Raw genomic sequence first — 17,593 nt, forward strand, 5'->3', positions numbered from 1 at the left:
GAGAGAGCGGTGGGAGACACCGGGTGCAGATGCAGCCCTATGCCGGCAAAGCTTTTACTCTATATCATCTCTTTTCTATTTCTTTTCACCCGTTTTACCCTTTGCATTCCCATTTTTTTCTACTCTGTACTGTTCTTTCAGCCCCCAGATCAAGTGGAAAGGAAAGGGAAAAAAGCTAACACACCTTTTGTTCCAACCGTCTGAATGAATGTGGTTATATTCATTATTCAAAGGGCTCATCAAATTTAACAGAAGAACCACAGGCAGTTATGGGCAAAACGTTCACAAGCCTGACCTCATGGCATTTGTAGATTAGATTAGTTTAGATTAAATTATCTTTACTGATTCATGAGGGGAATTTCTGCATTTTCCACCTATAGCTGTGAATACACGGCATACTGTTTTATGCCAGCATTCAGATTGTAGTTTAGCAAGTTCAGATTAATCAGGGCAGTGATCTGCAGCTTTACAGAAAACCAGAGGCACACCGAGGTTTAACTTGCCCACAGCTTGGTGGGGGAATGTTTGCCTGTGCTCATCTTCAATTTAACCTCCACACTCTGTTTAAGCCAGGGTGCCTTTCTGTATGTGCTGTCCTCCACTTTAACCTACAGACTCCATTTTGCAATACAGCATTACTTTCTCCTTCAGGGAAGAGGAGATTACAGGTTCCTGTGGTCGGCACAAAAAGAATTTTAGAGATGTTAACAGTGCTTGCTGCCTGGCTATGTTTTGCAGTGGGTGGATTTGAAGCTGTCGTGCAGATTCAAGAGTGTTGTTGTTGAAGCCGGGTGGTGGTCTACATATCTCTGAAATGAACAAGCAGCACAGACAGTCTGCAGACAGCAATCTTATTTACATCCTGTTATCCAATGGCCTTAACAGACAGGCCAACAAAGGATGACAAAGCTGAGAAGCTACAGTAACTCTCTGGAAAACGCTGGCTAGTCTACTGCTACTTTGCTGCTAGCTTGCTGTGTCTTCTTTAAATATGCAGGGTGTTGTATGCAGTGCAATCATGCACACGCGCTTGTGCAATCCTGCACATTTTGCATCGCTAAACTGCTATACGCAACTCCTAATGTCTATATGAACCCTCTCAAACAAAGTTTTCTGCTTGTCAGCACCATGAAAAAAACATTCTGATTTATCCTTCAGCGATGACCCAAAGGTATATCAGATGAGAGGCAGAGAGCGAGTGGAGGGGGAATATTGAGAGAAAAAGAGAGTGAGAGAAAGAGAGAGATGGAAATGTAAAAACAAAGAGACAAAAAAATGGAGATCTGAAACAGACACCCCTGGATCTAAGGATGGATTTCTAGCCAAGACATCCTATTGTACAGAAAGCATAACAACAAAGCTTCTGACCATGCATGACTATACACGCCATCTGTTAGCCACACCGTCAGAGGAAGTGTTTGTTACACATCTACAAAATGACCCAACATGTATGCCAGTTTAGAACAGAAAGACTAAAACCTCTAGTTCAGAAAAACAGTTATTATGAAGTCAACTTAGGCGACTTCAATATCTGCTTTTAGGAGTTTATCGAGAAACTGTATTATCTGAACTGCTGGCATGACCAGCTACTACTCCATTTAACAGCTCTCCAGTATATATAAGGACTATTTTTAACAGTGTATCCATTGGGTTAAATTGTGCTTGTTTAGCCATACTGTTAGCTAAAATCTTAATTGTTTATTTATACTTTTTATCAAGCTACTTCAACCTTTGATACAAATGTTTCAATTTCAACTGCTAGAAATACTTTCAGCTAAATATTTCCAACTTTTTAGCTAGCTATTTCAACTGTGTCCATTCTGCTTTAATAAGTATTGTGCTTGTTTATCTATACTGTTATATAATATAACAATACTTAATGTTTCATTTTCATCTGCTTTCCATATCTTTTAGATAATTATTCTAACTTTAATCTTAATTTAAGATAGCTATTTCAATTGTTTATCTACTGTATTGCATGAAGCCTCTTGCCTGTTTGCATTCATCTTTTAAATTTCTTGTGGCCACAGTTTGCTCCTGCCTCTGGAAGCAGCCTAAACTCAGTTGACTTCAAATTACTGGAGTCTGTTTGGCAATGCCTACGTTCCATTAACAACGGTTGTAGCTGGGCAAGCTGAGAAACCAGGAAGGTTTTTTTTGCGCATGCGCAATGTTGATAAACCTCTGAAACTGAGGCAGCTGCTGGCTTTGCTTTCACTGCTCTGAGATCAGTGCCCATCTGCACATGGTATGGAAACAGAGCTAGCACTAGAAAGTAAACAAGCTCTCTATGATTTATCATTGTAACAGACAAGTTTCCTCTTAATAACCAACTTGACCATGATGTGTTAGGAGGAGCAAGCTTTTAATAACTCCTTTAGCATGTTAGCAAGGAAATGATTAATGAAAGGTAGGATATCTGGTTTATTGTCAGGGTAATTGGCTCTGCTCTGGTGCATGCTGATCAGTAAGGAATCATTGAATCATTATTAATCTCTGGTTCTCTTCCACAGCATGTCTTTTATCCTGTTTTCCTTCTCTCACCCTAACCAGTCGTGGCAGATGGCCCCGCCCCTCCCTGAGCCTGGTTCTGCTGGAGGTTTCTTCCTGTTAAAAGGGAGTTTTTCCTTCCCACTGTCGCCAAAGTGCTTGCTCATTGGGGGTCATGTGAGATTGTTGGGCTTTTCTCTGTATGCATTATTGTAGGGTCTACCTTACAATATAAAGCGCCTTGAGGTGACTATTGTTGTAATTTGGCGCTGTATAAATAAAAGGGAATTGAATTAAACTGAAGTACTGCCAGCTAAAATTGTTTAAAACTGTTTATCTTCCTGGCTAGCTCTTGTAGTTGTCAGCTACATCCTATAAGCTATTTATTTATTTTTTACTCATAGCCTTCATATATTTCATCAACTACTTTAAAGAATTGTATTTGTTTAGACATTTTTAATGGCTAATGATGCAACTAGATGAGTTTTGTTATTACTTTTTTTTAAGTTTTTTTGCTTTTCAATTTTTTTTGCCTCATTATTTCCTGCCGTTTATCCTTTAACTTCTAAATCTTCAGCTCAAACATGTTTATCTCTGCTTTTTTCTTTAGTGAAAAAAGTGATTAAAGAACTAAACTTCATGATTAGTTAATCTCATTTTCCCATGTACCCCCTGGCTACTAAAATATACCCCATGAGGTACTTGACGCTTTGATTGCGAATGACTGGTTTAGATCTGTACAAAGCTTTGGCTGCAAATACAAAGTCTAAAAAACTGCATTATGCTTCCAAACCTTTCTATAAATGAAAAATATATATAAATAAATCCTGCAACATAATTGCTAGTAGTGTGAGGCCAGGTAACACCTCTGTTATTCTAGTGCAAGGCTCTAAAAGAAAGTGCTACAAGCTGCAAACAGGTATTTACTGTTATACTGTTACTTCCCATATGCATTCAGTTATGATGGCTGTCTGCTACAACAGTTTTGCTCTGGAATAAGTTGATATAACACAGCAGTGATTCATCTAAAAATTCAGTTCATGAAAATTTTTGCACTTGCTGTTCTAAACACCTACCAGTCTGGTAGCAGTTTCCTAGGAAAAATCCTCCCACTCACAGGAAGTGATGCATTTATGTTTACAGTTCATTTCAAATAAACACAAGGAAGAAGTGGATCGTTAGCAGTGAAGTTTTTAACCACTGTGGGGCTGTGTCAATGCAGAAAAGTTCTCACTACATTTCACGTCCCGCTTGCCATGATTGTGACCAGTAGTTTGTCACACAGCTTGTCCTGTCTCCTACCTACTGGGACAACAGGAAACATGGTGACACAAACAGTGCATAGGAGAAAAATGGGAAGTAAAGGGGGAGATATCTGGAATACTAATGTTTGTCAGGCCTGAGTGATTTATATATACTCAAATTATCCCTGTATTGAAGCCAGTACCTGCTAAACATGGTTTCTCTGTGCCTGTCTGTGTGACGTGCTCATATATTTGTGAGGGATCCCACCAGACAATCGTTAAATGTTGGACCCTCCAAAGAAAAGAAAGTCAAATAAACATTAAGAAAACTGACTTTACTGGGATGATGTGCAGTTGGTAGCTTTAGTCATATAAATGCTGATGTGAAACAGCAGTATGTCAAATCTTAGAGAATTTTGCGGTACACAAAAGCATGAGAGGACAACATAAAGTGCTAGTGACGTAGGCACAGAGAAACCTGCAGGGAATGCTCTGTGTCAAATGTAGGATAACTTCACTGGGGTGCTAAGAAGAGAGACAACGACAAAGTAGACAAATAATGCACGAAACATGGAAGTATTATATTTGTAGCCTGTTTGTTCCTAAATACAGAAAATGTTCTTCTGTGTCTGACAAAAGCTATTAAAGGCACTATAATATATCTTTTTAACAGTTAACCTCCAAACCAAGGGTCAGGCAGGATACGGATTAAAATTGTGGTTTACAGATTTATCCACCTCATCTTTCAATAAAAAATATCACCACACATAATTTGATGCCTATTTTACCCTCTGCCGTATTTTTTGGACCATAAGGCGCATTAAGTGAAACAAAACAGTCAGATAAGTCAAACTTTACTCAACTCATTCTTCTTGCTTCCTCCACTTCCGTACCATTGATTCCTTAATGTTGAATCCTCTGGCAGCTGCTCTATTCCCATGTTGTTGCAGTATATTAATGACTAACCTCGTATTGTGGATGGATTATCTCGGTTGTTCTCCTGACTGAAGTTTGGTCCGTTTACAGCATCCTGCCATGCGATTGCATTTGTCCCTAACCATCGGGAACCCTCACGTTAACTTTTATCCAGTGGAAAAAGGTTAGCGTTCATCCTCCAGCTTCACTGTGTTTATGTTATGCTAACATAGCTGTGTCGCTAGCGATCACGTAGCACATCATTATCTCACTGTCAGAACATGCAGATCATGTTTAGGTGGAAACTAGCGAGCTAACTTCCTGCTAACTTCTAACTCTTCTAACTTCATAGTTTACCAAAGTCGTACTAAAGCATTTTTTGACAGATTTTTGAGCGCTGTGTACCACATAAAATCGGTTCGAGGTCAGTAAACACAACCAGAATTCATACATAAGGTTAGATGGATGTCGATTTTCCATGGAGAACAGAGGTTGTGTCAGACCATCTTCTTTTGGAAAGTGAGAACTAACAATCAGATTATTGCAAAGAAAAAATGTATTTGCATTTGTCTGTGCAAAATTATTTTCTTTGATTAAATGACAACTAATATGATTCTGTCATCTCTGTGTAGACAGACTCGTATTACTAAAGATTGTTTAAAAATAACAAACACTTGAGCTGTTTACGACCAACCGCAACATACAGCAGAGATTTACACTACAGTTTGTAACAAGATTTTATCTTAAATTATTTTCTAACCTCAGCTAAAAATGTCAGCCCAGTTAGCATGATGGCATCTGTTATGTTATTCTAACTGATAAAGAGATAATAGAAAACAGTTCATAAACAAGCTTTCTGTTTCTAGAAAATCAGACAAGGATGTCCAGGTGACGTTTAAAAATTTCCCCAAATGGACATCACTGTAATATCTGCAATATCTGGTTCAACTTTTATTTTGAGCTAGACTTTGAAAAACGGCCTCCAGCTGATTTCAAAATCCCAGGTGACTTCCTTCATAAGTTATTCACAAACTTGGGTGTCCATGAGTCCTGAAATCCATCATGCCTCTTCTGTCCTCGTTGCTTTGGAGTGCCCTGAGCTTGCAAATTGTTTCATGGTAACATGCCAACAGAGTGACCGACAATAGAGACAGCTGCTAATATACGATGTCAGCAGGATGTCCTCTTCAACTTTTCAAGCCAGTTTAATTCTTCTGAGCAAGGCTGGGCTTAGGAAGATCATCAAATCCTGAAGGGATCCAAGTGGACTGCCATGTAAGTTGTATGTTGTTACCTAGCATAAATGTGTTTCACAATGCTGTTCCACATAACACTGACTGTTTTAAAAAACTGCAAATACAATATATGTATAGTATTGACCGTACACTCTATCTATAAACCTTCCCTGCGCACAGTCCTCACTCAGCACATTGACTCCAAAACCTCTTTTTCTTTTTTTTTTAAGAAAACCCACTTTTCCCTTGTGACAGGGATGCTAATTGTTTCCACTGGGTTTACTGCCTTATTGCTAACAGTTGAAAATTACTCCACCAGTTTTTCAGTAATTTGCATCTCATCTAAAATAGTTTGGACTCATTATTTTCAGTGTTAAATAAAAAAATAAAAAATATCCAAAGGCATTTATACATTAGGCAAGGTTTTGTTCAACACCTCTGCATTAAGTGAATGGGCGCATTAATGTGCAGGTGAAGATCTGTTGCATGTTTTTGGAGCAAATTGGTGAAAAGTGAAGACAAGAAGCCTTCAGACACGGCCGAGCGGTCAGGTGGGCTGCAGGTGTGCATGGCGAGCGATCATAACCAAGGAACAGAAGACGCGGTGACCAGCAACAATGACATCACAGATAGACAGAGAGAAAGAGAGAGGGACAGAGACTGGGTGGAGAGACAGAGGGAGCTACACAGTGATGGCTGAGAGGACGGGGGACCGACTGAGAAATAAACTTACTTGCAGGACAGCTGGTTAATACCATGTATGAAGTAACAGTCTCCTCCGTTGACGCAGTAGGACTTCTCAGAGTCATTGCAGTGCCGTGCATGACTCACACCTGGAGACAGGGTTGTGGTGGTCACTAGGAGAAACACAGATTGACAGAAAAGACACAGTGCATTACGCTGCAATCCTGCATACGACGACACAGTGTACACGCTAGTCACTTTGTTGTGAGCTCCAGCTCTCCATTGGTTTTACAAGTGCAAAGGTCCCCGGGATACTTGCATTTTCTTATTCCAACCTTAAAACCGAAAAATTAAGATATATTTGCAAGTAATAAAAAGAATTATTCTGTTTTTACAACAGCTGCCTCTGCTTTACTTGTCTGCGTTATCCCCAGCCAGCCATGTGAAGAGAACACATGACGACAGTGACCGTAAACAAGGTTTGTGCTCGTATGATCAGACTCCTGCATCAAAAAAATCGAACGTATTTGAGCGATAGATCAACACAAACATCAGCACATAGACAGAAGGACAGATAGAAATAAGTTGTTCTCACAGATCTGCACGCTGATTATACTCGTGGCGTTTTCTTGTCCTACTGAGTTTTCAGCCACACAAGTGTAGTTGCCAGAATCTTCCACACGGACACGACTGATCTGCACCTTTGAGTTTTTTCTTGAGTGAAAGGGAAGGAGAGAGGCAGAGACAATGTCAGTTATTATTCTTTCCAAAAACAAAAAGCATTCATCTACTTGTTTTCAGCATGCATAAATGTAAAGACAGCTAACTTTGTACTCTGTTTGGACATGCATTTACTGACCATTTAAAGTACTTTTGACTACAAGTCACAGTTTCATTTATTATGGGCACTACCTCACATCTATGGCAAATTTAGAATGAACAGTTAACTTGAATACATGTGTTTGGGAGGAAGCACGTACAGACTCCACACAGATGGACCCCAGCAGGAGTCTGAACCAGGAACCGTCTTCCAGTGAGGCAACAGTGCTAACCACTACACCACCAGGCCTTTAACGATGAGTTGGTAGTGTACTATGGGACTCTAAAGTTTTTTTAGCTGGAAACTAACACATTAGTAGCCATAGAAAGGAAAAAAAGTATTGCTTTTATTAAATTGAGAGCATGTATTAATCAAACTGTACCTTGTGTGCATGTTTTTATTATTTTGTGCAGAGAAAAGAGAGAGCACAGCACCACGGCACACCAGCGCTTCACCCCTAAACGAGCCAGGGGGAACTTGCCTATGTTATATATGAAATTTATAAGGGGATCTCTAAGATACTGACTACTACGGTTTTTCATGTAGGTTAAGCACCCAGTGGTCAACTTGAAAAACAGGACCTCCACTTGCACAGAGAGGATGCTGTTCTGGCAGGTAAAGCGTAGGAAAACTAAGAGAAAGAGATAAAGTCCACATAGCCTGAAGCATATTAGAGCTGGTAGGCTCCAATACTGCCTGCAATCAGAAGACGTTTCAAACCTCCATCTTAACCAGGTTTTCTCTGCGCACTAAAAACATCCTATTGTCCAAAACGTCATGTGCTAAAAATTCCTGAGCCCCACACGCAGACGTGTCTCTTGTCATCAATGCAAATCACAAAAGCTGCAGTTGTGTTTGTTGCTTCCAGCTGTTCGTAGGATTCTTTTCTCTGTATTCAATACGCACAGCTTCGTGGGGTTACCTAAAGTCACAGGGTCTATTTGTGCATCGTCAGAGAGAGAGTGTTGTATGCATGAGTATTACTAATAAAACGAGAGAGCTCAACAGTGAAATTAAGTAAAAATATTCATATTTTCCATTTTGATTATAAGACTTTTGATTATAAGCGATAACGCTGCAGGCTACAGCATCATGAAACCAAATATCTGTATATCAACCTTATTTGAACAGAAACAGGTTTTATTTGTTTTATTTGCAGAAAAGAACTACACTACTCTCAGTGCTAAAGTGAATCAGCAACGCCTCTGATCGGCGGAGGTCACTGTTACCACGGAAATGTTTAAACCCCTGGACAACCAGGAGGACGGTGATTGCAGTAAGAAATGCAGCGTGTTACCACACTGACAGCTAGGCTTTAATTTATTGAACAAACTACAACATATATCAAGACTATGATAATGAAAAAAGATTAAATTTGTGGTTGGAAATGATTTGCTGTGGAATCTGGGAATTCCAATAGATTACAAGCTGCGTAGACCCTTCATTGTTAAAAGTGATTATATTAATTACATAGTCTTGTAACCTTGCCATTTTTTTCATTTTCTTTTCATTTTTGATTCAAATCAAATCTTTTCATGGCCAAAATTCACAGGTTGGCTCAGCTCAAGGCTTTAACCTCCTAGGACCTGGTATCCACATATGTGGACATCAAATTTTGGGTTGTCTAGACAAGCGGTCCCCAACCTTTTTTGCGCCACGGACCGGTTTAATGTCCGACAATATTTTCACGGACCGGCCTTTAAGGTGTGGCGGATAAATACAACAAAATAAAATGATACGACCAAAACAAAAACTGTGGTATTTTGTAAATATAATAATGAACGCGAATTCACTGTGTAATTGTGTAACTTTATTAGCAGCGTCCTCCTGAAATGTGCCAACAACATTGAGAGTAACATCCTCCTCTCTACCCCTTAATGCTCTCTGGTCACTATGGTAACGCGTAAATACTTCTTTCAAAATAAGACACACAACTACAACACGGGAAAAGACCCAGGGGAACCGAGTTAACCATAAAAACCCTGAAATCCATAAATTTCACACCCGAGTCTCAACTCTTGCAGTACCAAACAACTAACCACTGGTCAATACTACATTTTGTTATACAAGGGCCTGATATCCACTTGCGAAAACATGCCACTGTTCTATAATTTAAAACGAATGTCCTCATAGGTGGATATCAGACCCTTGTAGAGTAAAATCAGGTAAAAAGATAATTCTTTGTTTTTACATTCATCAGGTCCCAATCAGCCCAAATAGCAAAGAGAAATTAAAAATGCATGCCACGAAAGAGTTCAGGCCTTAGGAGGTTAAAGTCGTTACATCAGGATTTTCTGAAATGTCAGTGGAGAAAATGAATGGAAAACTCACTTCCCAAAGCGGAGCCCTTAAAAAGTGGGAGGTCACTGTTGAGCTCTAAAAGGTGAAAGATGATTAAATGCTCCATAGAGCAAGATATCTGTGACTACCAGAGAAACCTGTCACATCAACTCCAGGCAGAAATATAACATTGAACTCATTCTTATGAGACTATATTAACTTGATGGTTTACTCACTGTAGAACAGCGGAGTGATAGCATCAACCAAAACAGCTGTTATAGTACATGTGGATGACAGTTCTTGGTTTTTACATCATTCCTAAGAAAAAATATCCGCTTTGGCACACTCACTTGTTGGTTTTTATTTTGAGGTCTCTGCCTTTCTGAAGCTCGTGTCCATCTTTGTACCAGCGGAAGGAAGGGCTGGGATTCCCCGACGCTTCACACTTCAAGTACAGCTTCTTCCCTTCCATCAGAGATTGGCTGCTAATCATCCGCAACTTAGGAGCAGAGGCTGGACAGAGAGAGACAAGAGACCAACAGAGAGAGGGGCAGAGAAAGGAAAATCAAAGCGTGCATTACTGAAATGAGCTTTCAATTAATCTATAAATGTAATTATCTGAGTGTGCCTTTTTCCCATAGTGTGTATGTTTCTTTGAGTGTGCGTTCATGTGTGTAACCAATGGAAATCTATAAGTAAAGGTTTAGATGTTGACCTGAGGGAACAGGTCAAAGTTCACATGGCTGAAATTCTCAAAGGAAAAACAAGGACAGACATTATACACAGGTGCATTAGCGCCAAAGCTTAACCTTAACCCAAATCTAATTCTTCAAGCCTAGAACAACCCAAAATGTCTTTGCCTTCCACAAATGTCCTTACTCCAGATGTCTAGAAGTCAAATTAGCCCTCACAAAGACAGATGTGGAAGGATACAGAGAGAGGAAAGGCTCTATGGTAAGGTGGTCTGAATCCTGAAAAGCAAAGACAAACCTTGTATCGAGGAAAAAAGTCTTGCCACAGAAACTCTCTGCAGTAGATTTTCACTATAGAGCAAAGTGTGTGTGTGCGTGTGTGTGTGTGTGTGCGTGTGTGTGTGTGTGTGCGTACGTGCACTTCATCAGTCCCAGGAGTCTTTCACTCTCTCTCTTTTCTCCTTAAAAACTACAACAGACTGCATCACTGACACCAGCGCAGGCAACACAAGCACACAGAAGCTAAAGCAAAGAGACAGCTCAGCACCATCTACTACCATTTATATACACACACAAGCAGTGAAACACCCCGATTTTACCCCACATGTGCACACACACTCACACACAGACACAGTGCAGTGATAGGACACGCTTGATCAAATGGAAGACAACTGTTGTATAGGCTCCTCACAGCACTGCTGTATCTTCCATTACTCCTCACATAGGTGCAGTAGATACACTCTAGAGCTTTAGGCATCTATATGAGACTCTGTAAGTCAATATATGATTGTGTACATCCTGTCAGTTGTGCAAACATGATGACTACAATTAGCTGCTGTCATGGTTCTAAGGTTTTGTGCTTTTGAATTCATAGTGAACATATTTTGAGTTTGGGGTTCTGATTAAGCTTTACTGTTATTCTGCTGTGGGAAGTTTTCATTTTTGGGTCTGCTGATCATGGCCGTTGAGCAAATATTCAATACCTCTTTTTACTTTATGTTTTTTCCTGTCAAGTTTATTTTCAGTTTTATAATCCTTTGTTTTGGTTGAATATAGAGTTTTATTGATTATAGTTTCCTGTCTCATGTTCATCTCTTTGTGCTAATGTTTTGGTTTCCCTTTGTTTTCCAGTCTGGCATCTTGTTAGTGTGTTAGTGTTCATATCTGTATTAATTTTCATGCCTATTTCTTGTTTTATTTTGAAGATTGGTTTTCTTTCATGCTTTGTGTTAGATTTACTTCCCGCTTTGGGTTTGTGTTAATTACTTATCCTGTGCACCTGTGTTCAGTTCTGCTCCTTTATCTACTTCCCAATCAGCTGTCTGTGTATATATAGTCCAGCCTTTTAGCCCTGTGTGTATATTTGTATATAGTCTAATCTTCTCCGTGTCCTTTGGTATTCTTCCTTCAGTCTTAACCGTCTTGCTTTTTTTTCTTCAGATATATATATATATATATATATATATATATATATATATATATAGTAGTGCTGTCAGCGTCAATCTCGTTAAAATAACGTTAACGCCATAACTGCATTAACACGGTAAATCTCCGTTAGCGAGTTAGCGCAGATCACCCTGTGCGAGGGGCTGCACGGTACTAACGCGTTAACACGTTGACAGCATGCAGCCCTCGTACGGGGCGATTAACTCTGACAGCACTAATTTTACATTTGTGTTGTTTTGTACTGCGTCGGGATGCACGGAGCTAACGCGTTGAAGCCATGCAGCCCCACACATGGGGAGATCCGCTAATTTGCTAACGGAGTTTTGCTGCATTAATGCGGTTATGGTGTTAACGTTATTTTAACGAGATTAATGCTGACAGCATTATCGATATAGATATAGATATACACACCAACCAGTCACAGAATACACATTTTCCCCTTGTGATCGCAGGTTGCCAGGGGGTTGCTGCACAGTCTCTAGGCCTGTGTGACTGGGGCCTGAAGTGGCTGAAAAACAGGATATAAACTTTCTGTGTCCTCGAGTCTCCGCTCAGGTTCCTGTGACATAAAGCTAATCAGCGCACAATGAGTGCAGGCGTCCGCATGCCTGCCTGTTTTTTGTGACCGTGTGGACTAGCCCGTAGAGAATTTACATTACACTGCACCAACGACGCATGTGATCAGACAGCAAACTTCAAAGAAGTATAACAGGAATGACTAATCGGTCGTCGGGCATCCAGCTGTCCCTGTCGGCAACCAAGTATAAAACAGGCTTCTACATGGAATTTGCCAAACGATCCACATGAGAAATGAGCTAGCTGATCTACGTGTAAGAAAATCTCGTAAGCTCCCATAAATATTATATTAAAAGTGAATGAAGCCACCATGATGTCACCCAGTGCTTTGTAGGGTCCTGTTTGGAATCTGTGATCTACACATTTTTGCCTCTTGGTGTTTCAAAACTGGGCTTGGTTGATTGCAGCGATTAGTTAGTCAGAAGGCAGGCCTGCCCTATGGCACTCTGGCTTGGTCTTCTTTTTTACTTTAATGTGGGACCAAAATTTACAAAATGGAAATGTTGTTTCAACTGAGACCAAAAACACATCTGGAAGTTTACCATTAAAAAGAATGTGGGTTTAAGGCAAATCCACATAGCTTTCACCTTTGTGACCTGGAAGGTATGTCCAGGTTTTCTGTGTAGTCCATCTACGCTCCAAATACTCCAAGATAGTCAAAACTGAGTTGTTTGGCAAAAATAAATACAAAAGACAGCTTGTGATATTTTTTTTGTAATTTCAACAAATCTCATGAAAACCAAAGCCACGCTCCAACTAGGAGTTACTGTGTATCCAGCTTGTGATATGTTTCATTTCTTTAAGCTTTCTTTGTGCCCTGAAGTTAAAAAAAAGTTTGTCACACTGTTTATGCTGTAGTTTATTTTTATATACTTTATATTCAGTCAGAAACGCCCTCTATGCCACCAAATTTATATAAATTCATCGACTTTTCTTGCTTGAGTAACTTTTACCAAAACCTTAGACACCATCTGTTTTTAAAAGATGGTGTTGCCCTTTTAAAATATGACTTTTAGTTTGTAGCCAAATGGTTTGGTGCTGAATGCCACAGAGGGAATAGGAAATTACACAGGTGGAAGTCAGTCTAGAAAAAACATACAAACTCTGAATGGATCTGATAAGTAGCTCCTCCACGAAGCACCGTCCAAACAGCTTGCAGTTATATAAGTGGGATTCAAGTATGTGTTTCTGACTCACAGGAGAACAAGCAGGATGCCTTAAATCCTGTTTTTTACATTTAGTAAGATTTAGTGTTGTCACAGTCTCCGCACACACTGTGGATGTATAATTCCACGTCATGCCAAAGTAAATCATCCCAGCATCATCACATGCTGTCTCTGTCTCGCTGCATGGCTCCTGGTTTGTAATGAGTAATGCTGAAGAATAGCAGTGTGGACATCTTCAAAATATAAACTTTTGAATACTTCCTTACTATTTTAATATGTTCCCCTCATGCTACTGTCTCAGTAATACGTGGATCCATTGATCATCATCTTTGACTTGCAGGTAATGTCATAGCCAATACTGCATTTATGATGTTAGAGATGCTTGACTTCACAATAACATCAGGTCAAAGTGTATAATTATCATCCACTGCAGTCGACTGCATTCTTTAGATCATTTTAGCATCTTTCAGCTCACTGTTTTGGTTTAAGCCCCCCCAACTGATCTCGTTCAGTCTCATCATTCTTATCTACAGGCAGCTGTTTTCAGTGAAGAAACAAACAACTGGAAAGGCAGTCAACAAGCTAGCTTTGAATACAGTTGTGCATTTAGCCCCGAAAAGAACAGGTAACATCTGCAGCTTGGTTATTTGTAAGTGATTACTTGGTTTACTGAAAGCTGTACAGTCTACGGTTCTCTTCTTACTATCAGCATTGAGTGAATAGTGTCACCAGCATCAGGCTTTTCAGAGTAGATAAATGTATAATAAGAAATTATTATCCTCACTCTGTTAGGTCATTCTAAGTCAAAATCGGGTTATGATTAAAAAGCTTGATGGTTCAGTCACATATAACAGAATGACATGGTGCGTCAAGAGAATTATTATGGGTTTTTTTTCCAGCTCCATGTTTTTATTCCCAGATTCTACTAATATAGCTTTGCATGAATAACAGTTCAAAATAATCCTTATTTGTCTTATGCTGGGTTTTGGTGTAGTCTGAGTCAATACTCTGTCTCTTTCAGGCAATTTTGCTTCTTCAAACTTTAAATTCACTTTCTTCTGATTGGCTACCCCTCACAAACAGAATATCTGAGCATCAGGTGGCCCGGGCTGCTGTGCTCACCCTGACATCACAGAACAACAAGAATGGAAAACCCGGGGTAAAGAGTTTTGGACTCACAGGGCTTACGTGCACATTCACAAATGGAACAGTATAAATATGACAGAACCCAGGCTGCACGTGGAAACCCGATTTGTTCTGCAGTGTGTTCCTGTTTCTTCTCATCACAATAAAAGCTTTTATCTGATAAGGACTGCATGATTACTGCACATAAAACTGCTGGTAGATGTGGTGTTAAACAAAATCTTACATTAATTACATAGAGTTACTGGAAGAAAAACTAACTATATTTGTGTAATTATTCATTAAATATGGGAAAAATATATAATCTTTATTTACTATTATTATTTTGATCACACTATGTGTTTCCACATATGCTTGGCAAGCAATAGGTTGCAAGTTCAATTCTAGCCAGAGACATAAATCCCCTTTGGTGTTACATAAAACTGCCAAACCAAGATCCCTGGTGACAAAGGATCAGCCAAAGTAGCTGCTTCTTCTTTTTTAAAATTTTATTTTAGTAGTACTGTAAAAGTGACACTAAACCCTTCTTAAAGTGTGGTACACATGTACCTTACCAGTCAATAATATAAAATTTCACTTTAATTCAAGCTTTCTTTTATAAATGTATACACTCACACATATACACAGACAAGTCTTGATTTACTGCACCACAAAGACACTCAGCAAGTCGTGTTGTGCTTCTTCACATTCAGCTACAGAATAGCTTCAGGCTGTATTTTTCATGTATCCAGAAGCAGGAATGAAAAGAAATGGTCACATTTTTCCATCTGTGAATACAGTGGTGTGAAAATGTGTTTGCCCCCTTCCTGACTTCCCATTTTTTTATGTTCGTCACACTTAAATATTTCAGATCATCATACAAATATTAGATACAATATTAAACAAAGATGATACAAGTAAACACAAAATGCAGTTTCTAAATGAAGGCGTTTATTATTAATGGGGGGAAAAAAAACCTACATGGCCCTGAACCTGATAACTGGTTGGGCCACCCTTGGCAACAACAACTACAATCAAGTGTCTTTTACAGCGCTGTGCAGCAGTTTTGGCCCACTCATCTTTGCAGAACTGCAATTCAGCCACACTGGAGGGTTTTTGAGCATGAAGCACCTTCTTAAGGTCATACCACAGCATCTCAATCGGATTCAGAACAGGACTTTGACTAGGCCACTCCAAAGTCTTCATTTTGTTTTTCTTAAGCCTTTAGGAGGTGGACTTGCTGGTGTGTTTTGGATCATTGTCCTGCTGCAGAACCCAAGTGCGCTTCAGCTTGGGGTCACAAACAGATGGCCGGACATTCTCCTTCAGGATGTTTTAGTAGACGGCAGAATTCACCGTTTCATTTACCACAGCAAGTCTTCCATGTCCTTAGGCAGCAAAGCAGCCCAAGACCACACTACCACCAAAATATTTTACCGTTGGTATGATGTTCCGGCGTTACTTTTACACCAGATGTAACGGGACACACGTTCCAAAAAGTTCGGCTTTTGTCTCATCAGTCCACAGAGTATTTTCCCAAATTTCTTAGGGGTCATCAAGATGTTTTCTGGTAAAACTGAGATGAGCCTTTATGTTCCTATTGCTCAGCAGTGGTTTTATGCTTGGAACTCAGCCATGTAGGCTGTTTTTGCCCGTCTCTTTCTTAAGGTGGAGTCATGAACAGTGACCTTAATTCAGGCAAGTGAGGCCTGCAGTTCTTTGGATGTTGCTCTGGGTCTTTTGTGACCTCTTGGGTGACTTCTTGTTCCACTCTTGGGGTAATTTTGATTGGCTGGCCACTCCTGGAAACATTTACCACTTTTCCATGTTTTCGCCATTTGTGGATAATGGCTCTGACTGTCCTCTGATCGCGGCATGATGTCTGGCACTTTCATTTGGAAACTGCATTTTGTGTTCACTTGGGTTTCCTTTGTCAAATTTGTCAAGCATTTGAGTGTGACAAACGTACAAAAATAGGAAATCGAGAATGGGGCAAACACTTTTCCACACAATTCTATGTAGATAATCAATCTAACATTTTTTTCTAATAGTAACTGTCGAACAAGCAACTTCTTAAGGAAGGTTACTGCAACATCGTCTTTATCTTACTTTTCTTAGAGCTTTTTAAACTTTTATCTGACTTCTGTTTCTGTCAGTCTTAATCATATCATTTAAAGCGTCACACATGATTACCTCAATTTTAAATAGGTCTGTTTTAAGTCATTGGTATGGGCTAAAGTGAAACCTTCCCTGTAACTTATGTTATGAGGATGCTTTATTATGTCTGCAAAAATGCATAAAAAGGCTCTGGTCATGACAAATTGTTTTCTATAGGGCACTGAGCAGCCTGGGTGCTGTTTTTGTCCTGCTTTTTGCTCTGGATATTTTGCAGGAGACGATGCGGAAATCAAGGGAGCTGTAATCTAATGACAATGTACCACATGTGGAAAAGAGATGAGATTTCATTGTGGGAGGGGCGACATTAGGCCAATTCCAGCAGTACGAATCTGACATTTAGTTTCACAATGACAAAATACCTCTGAGAATAATAATCTTTGTTTGTATTGCACTTTTCAAAAGCAAGTTACAAAGTGCTTCACAGTCAGTAAATACATTAGAAATAATCAAGAGTAAATTAACTAGAAATGCCACCAAACAACAGAAAGAAAACAAAGCGGGAGGACACAAATAATGCAGCACAACGTCTAAAAAAAGTCTTACAAATATATTGATTTTCCTTTCTCTTTTAAAAAAGTAAATATAAAGACATCAGCATCACTGGTGAGAGCTCATACTGAAGTCTGGAGGAGTCAAGGTGTTGCACTACAGCACTACAGATTTACTCCACACGCCGCAGTTTTTTACATGTATCATTTCACTGTGGCAAGGCAGCTCTGGAAAAAAAACAGACAGAAAAGATGAC

At 39.5% G+C, this 17,593-nt stretch overlaps 1 protein-coding gene across 1 annotated transcript in view; it reads right to left on the reverse strand.

Moving 5' to 3' along the window:
* nrg2b (neuregulin 2b) overlaps window positions 1-17,593 on the reverse strand; it is a 64,201-nt gene that overhangs the window by 20,915 nt on the left and 25,693 nt on the right. Inside the window, exons 2-4 of the mRNA XM_039615509.1 lie at window positions 10,019-10,181; window positions 7,164-7,282; window positions 6,618-6,741 (exon numbers count right to left, since the gene is read on the reverse strand). Coding sequence (XP_039471443.1) covers window positions 6,618-6,741; window positions 7,164-7,282; window positions 10,019-10,181 — 406 coding nt within the window. The remainder of the gene's footprint in view (window positions 1-6,617; window positions 6,742-7,163; window positions 7,283-10,018; window positions 10,182-17,593) is intronic.

The sequence above is a fragment of the Oreochromis aureus genome, linkage group 2 (genome assembly GCF_013358895.1).
Source record: "Oreochromis aureus strain Israel breed Guangdong linkage group 2, ZZ_aureus, whole genome shotgun sequence".
Classification (NCBI taxonomy): domain Eukaryota; kingdom Metazoa; phylum Chordata; class Actinopteri; order Cichliformes; family Cichlidae; genus Oreochromis; species Oreochromis aureus.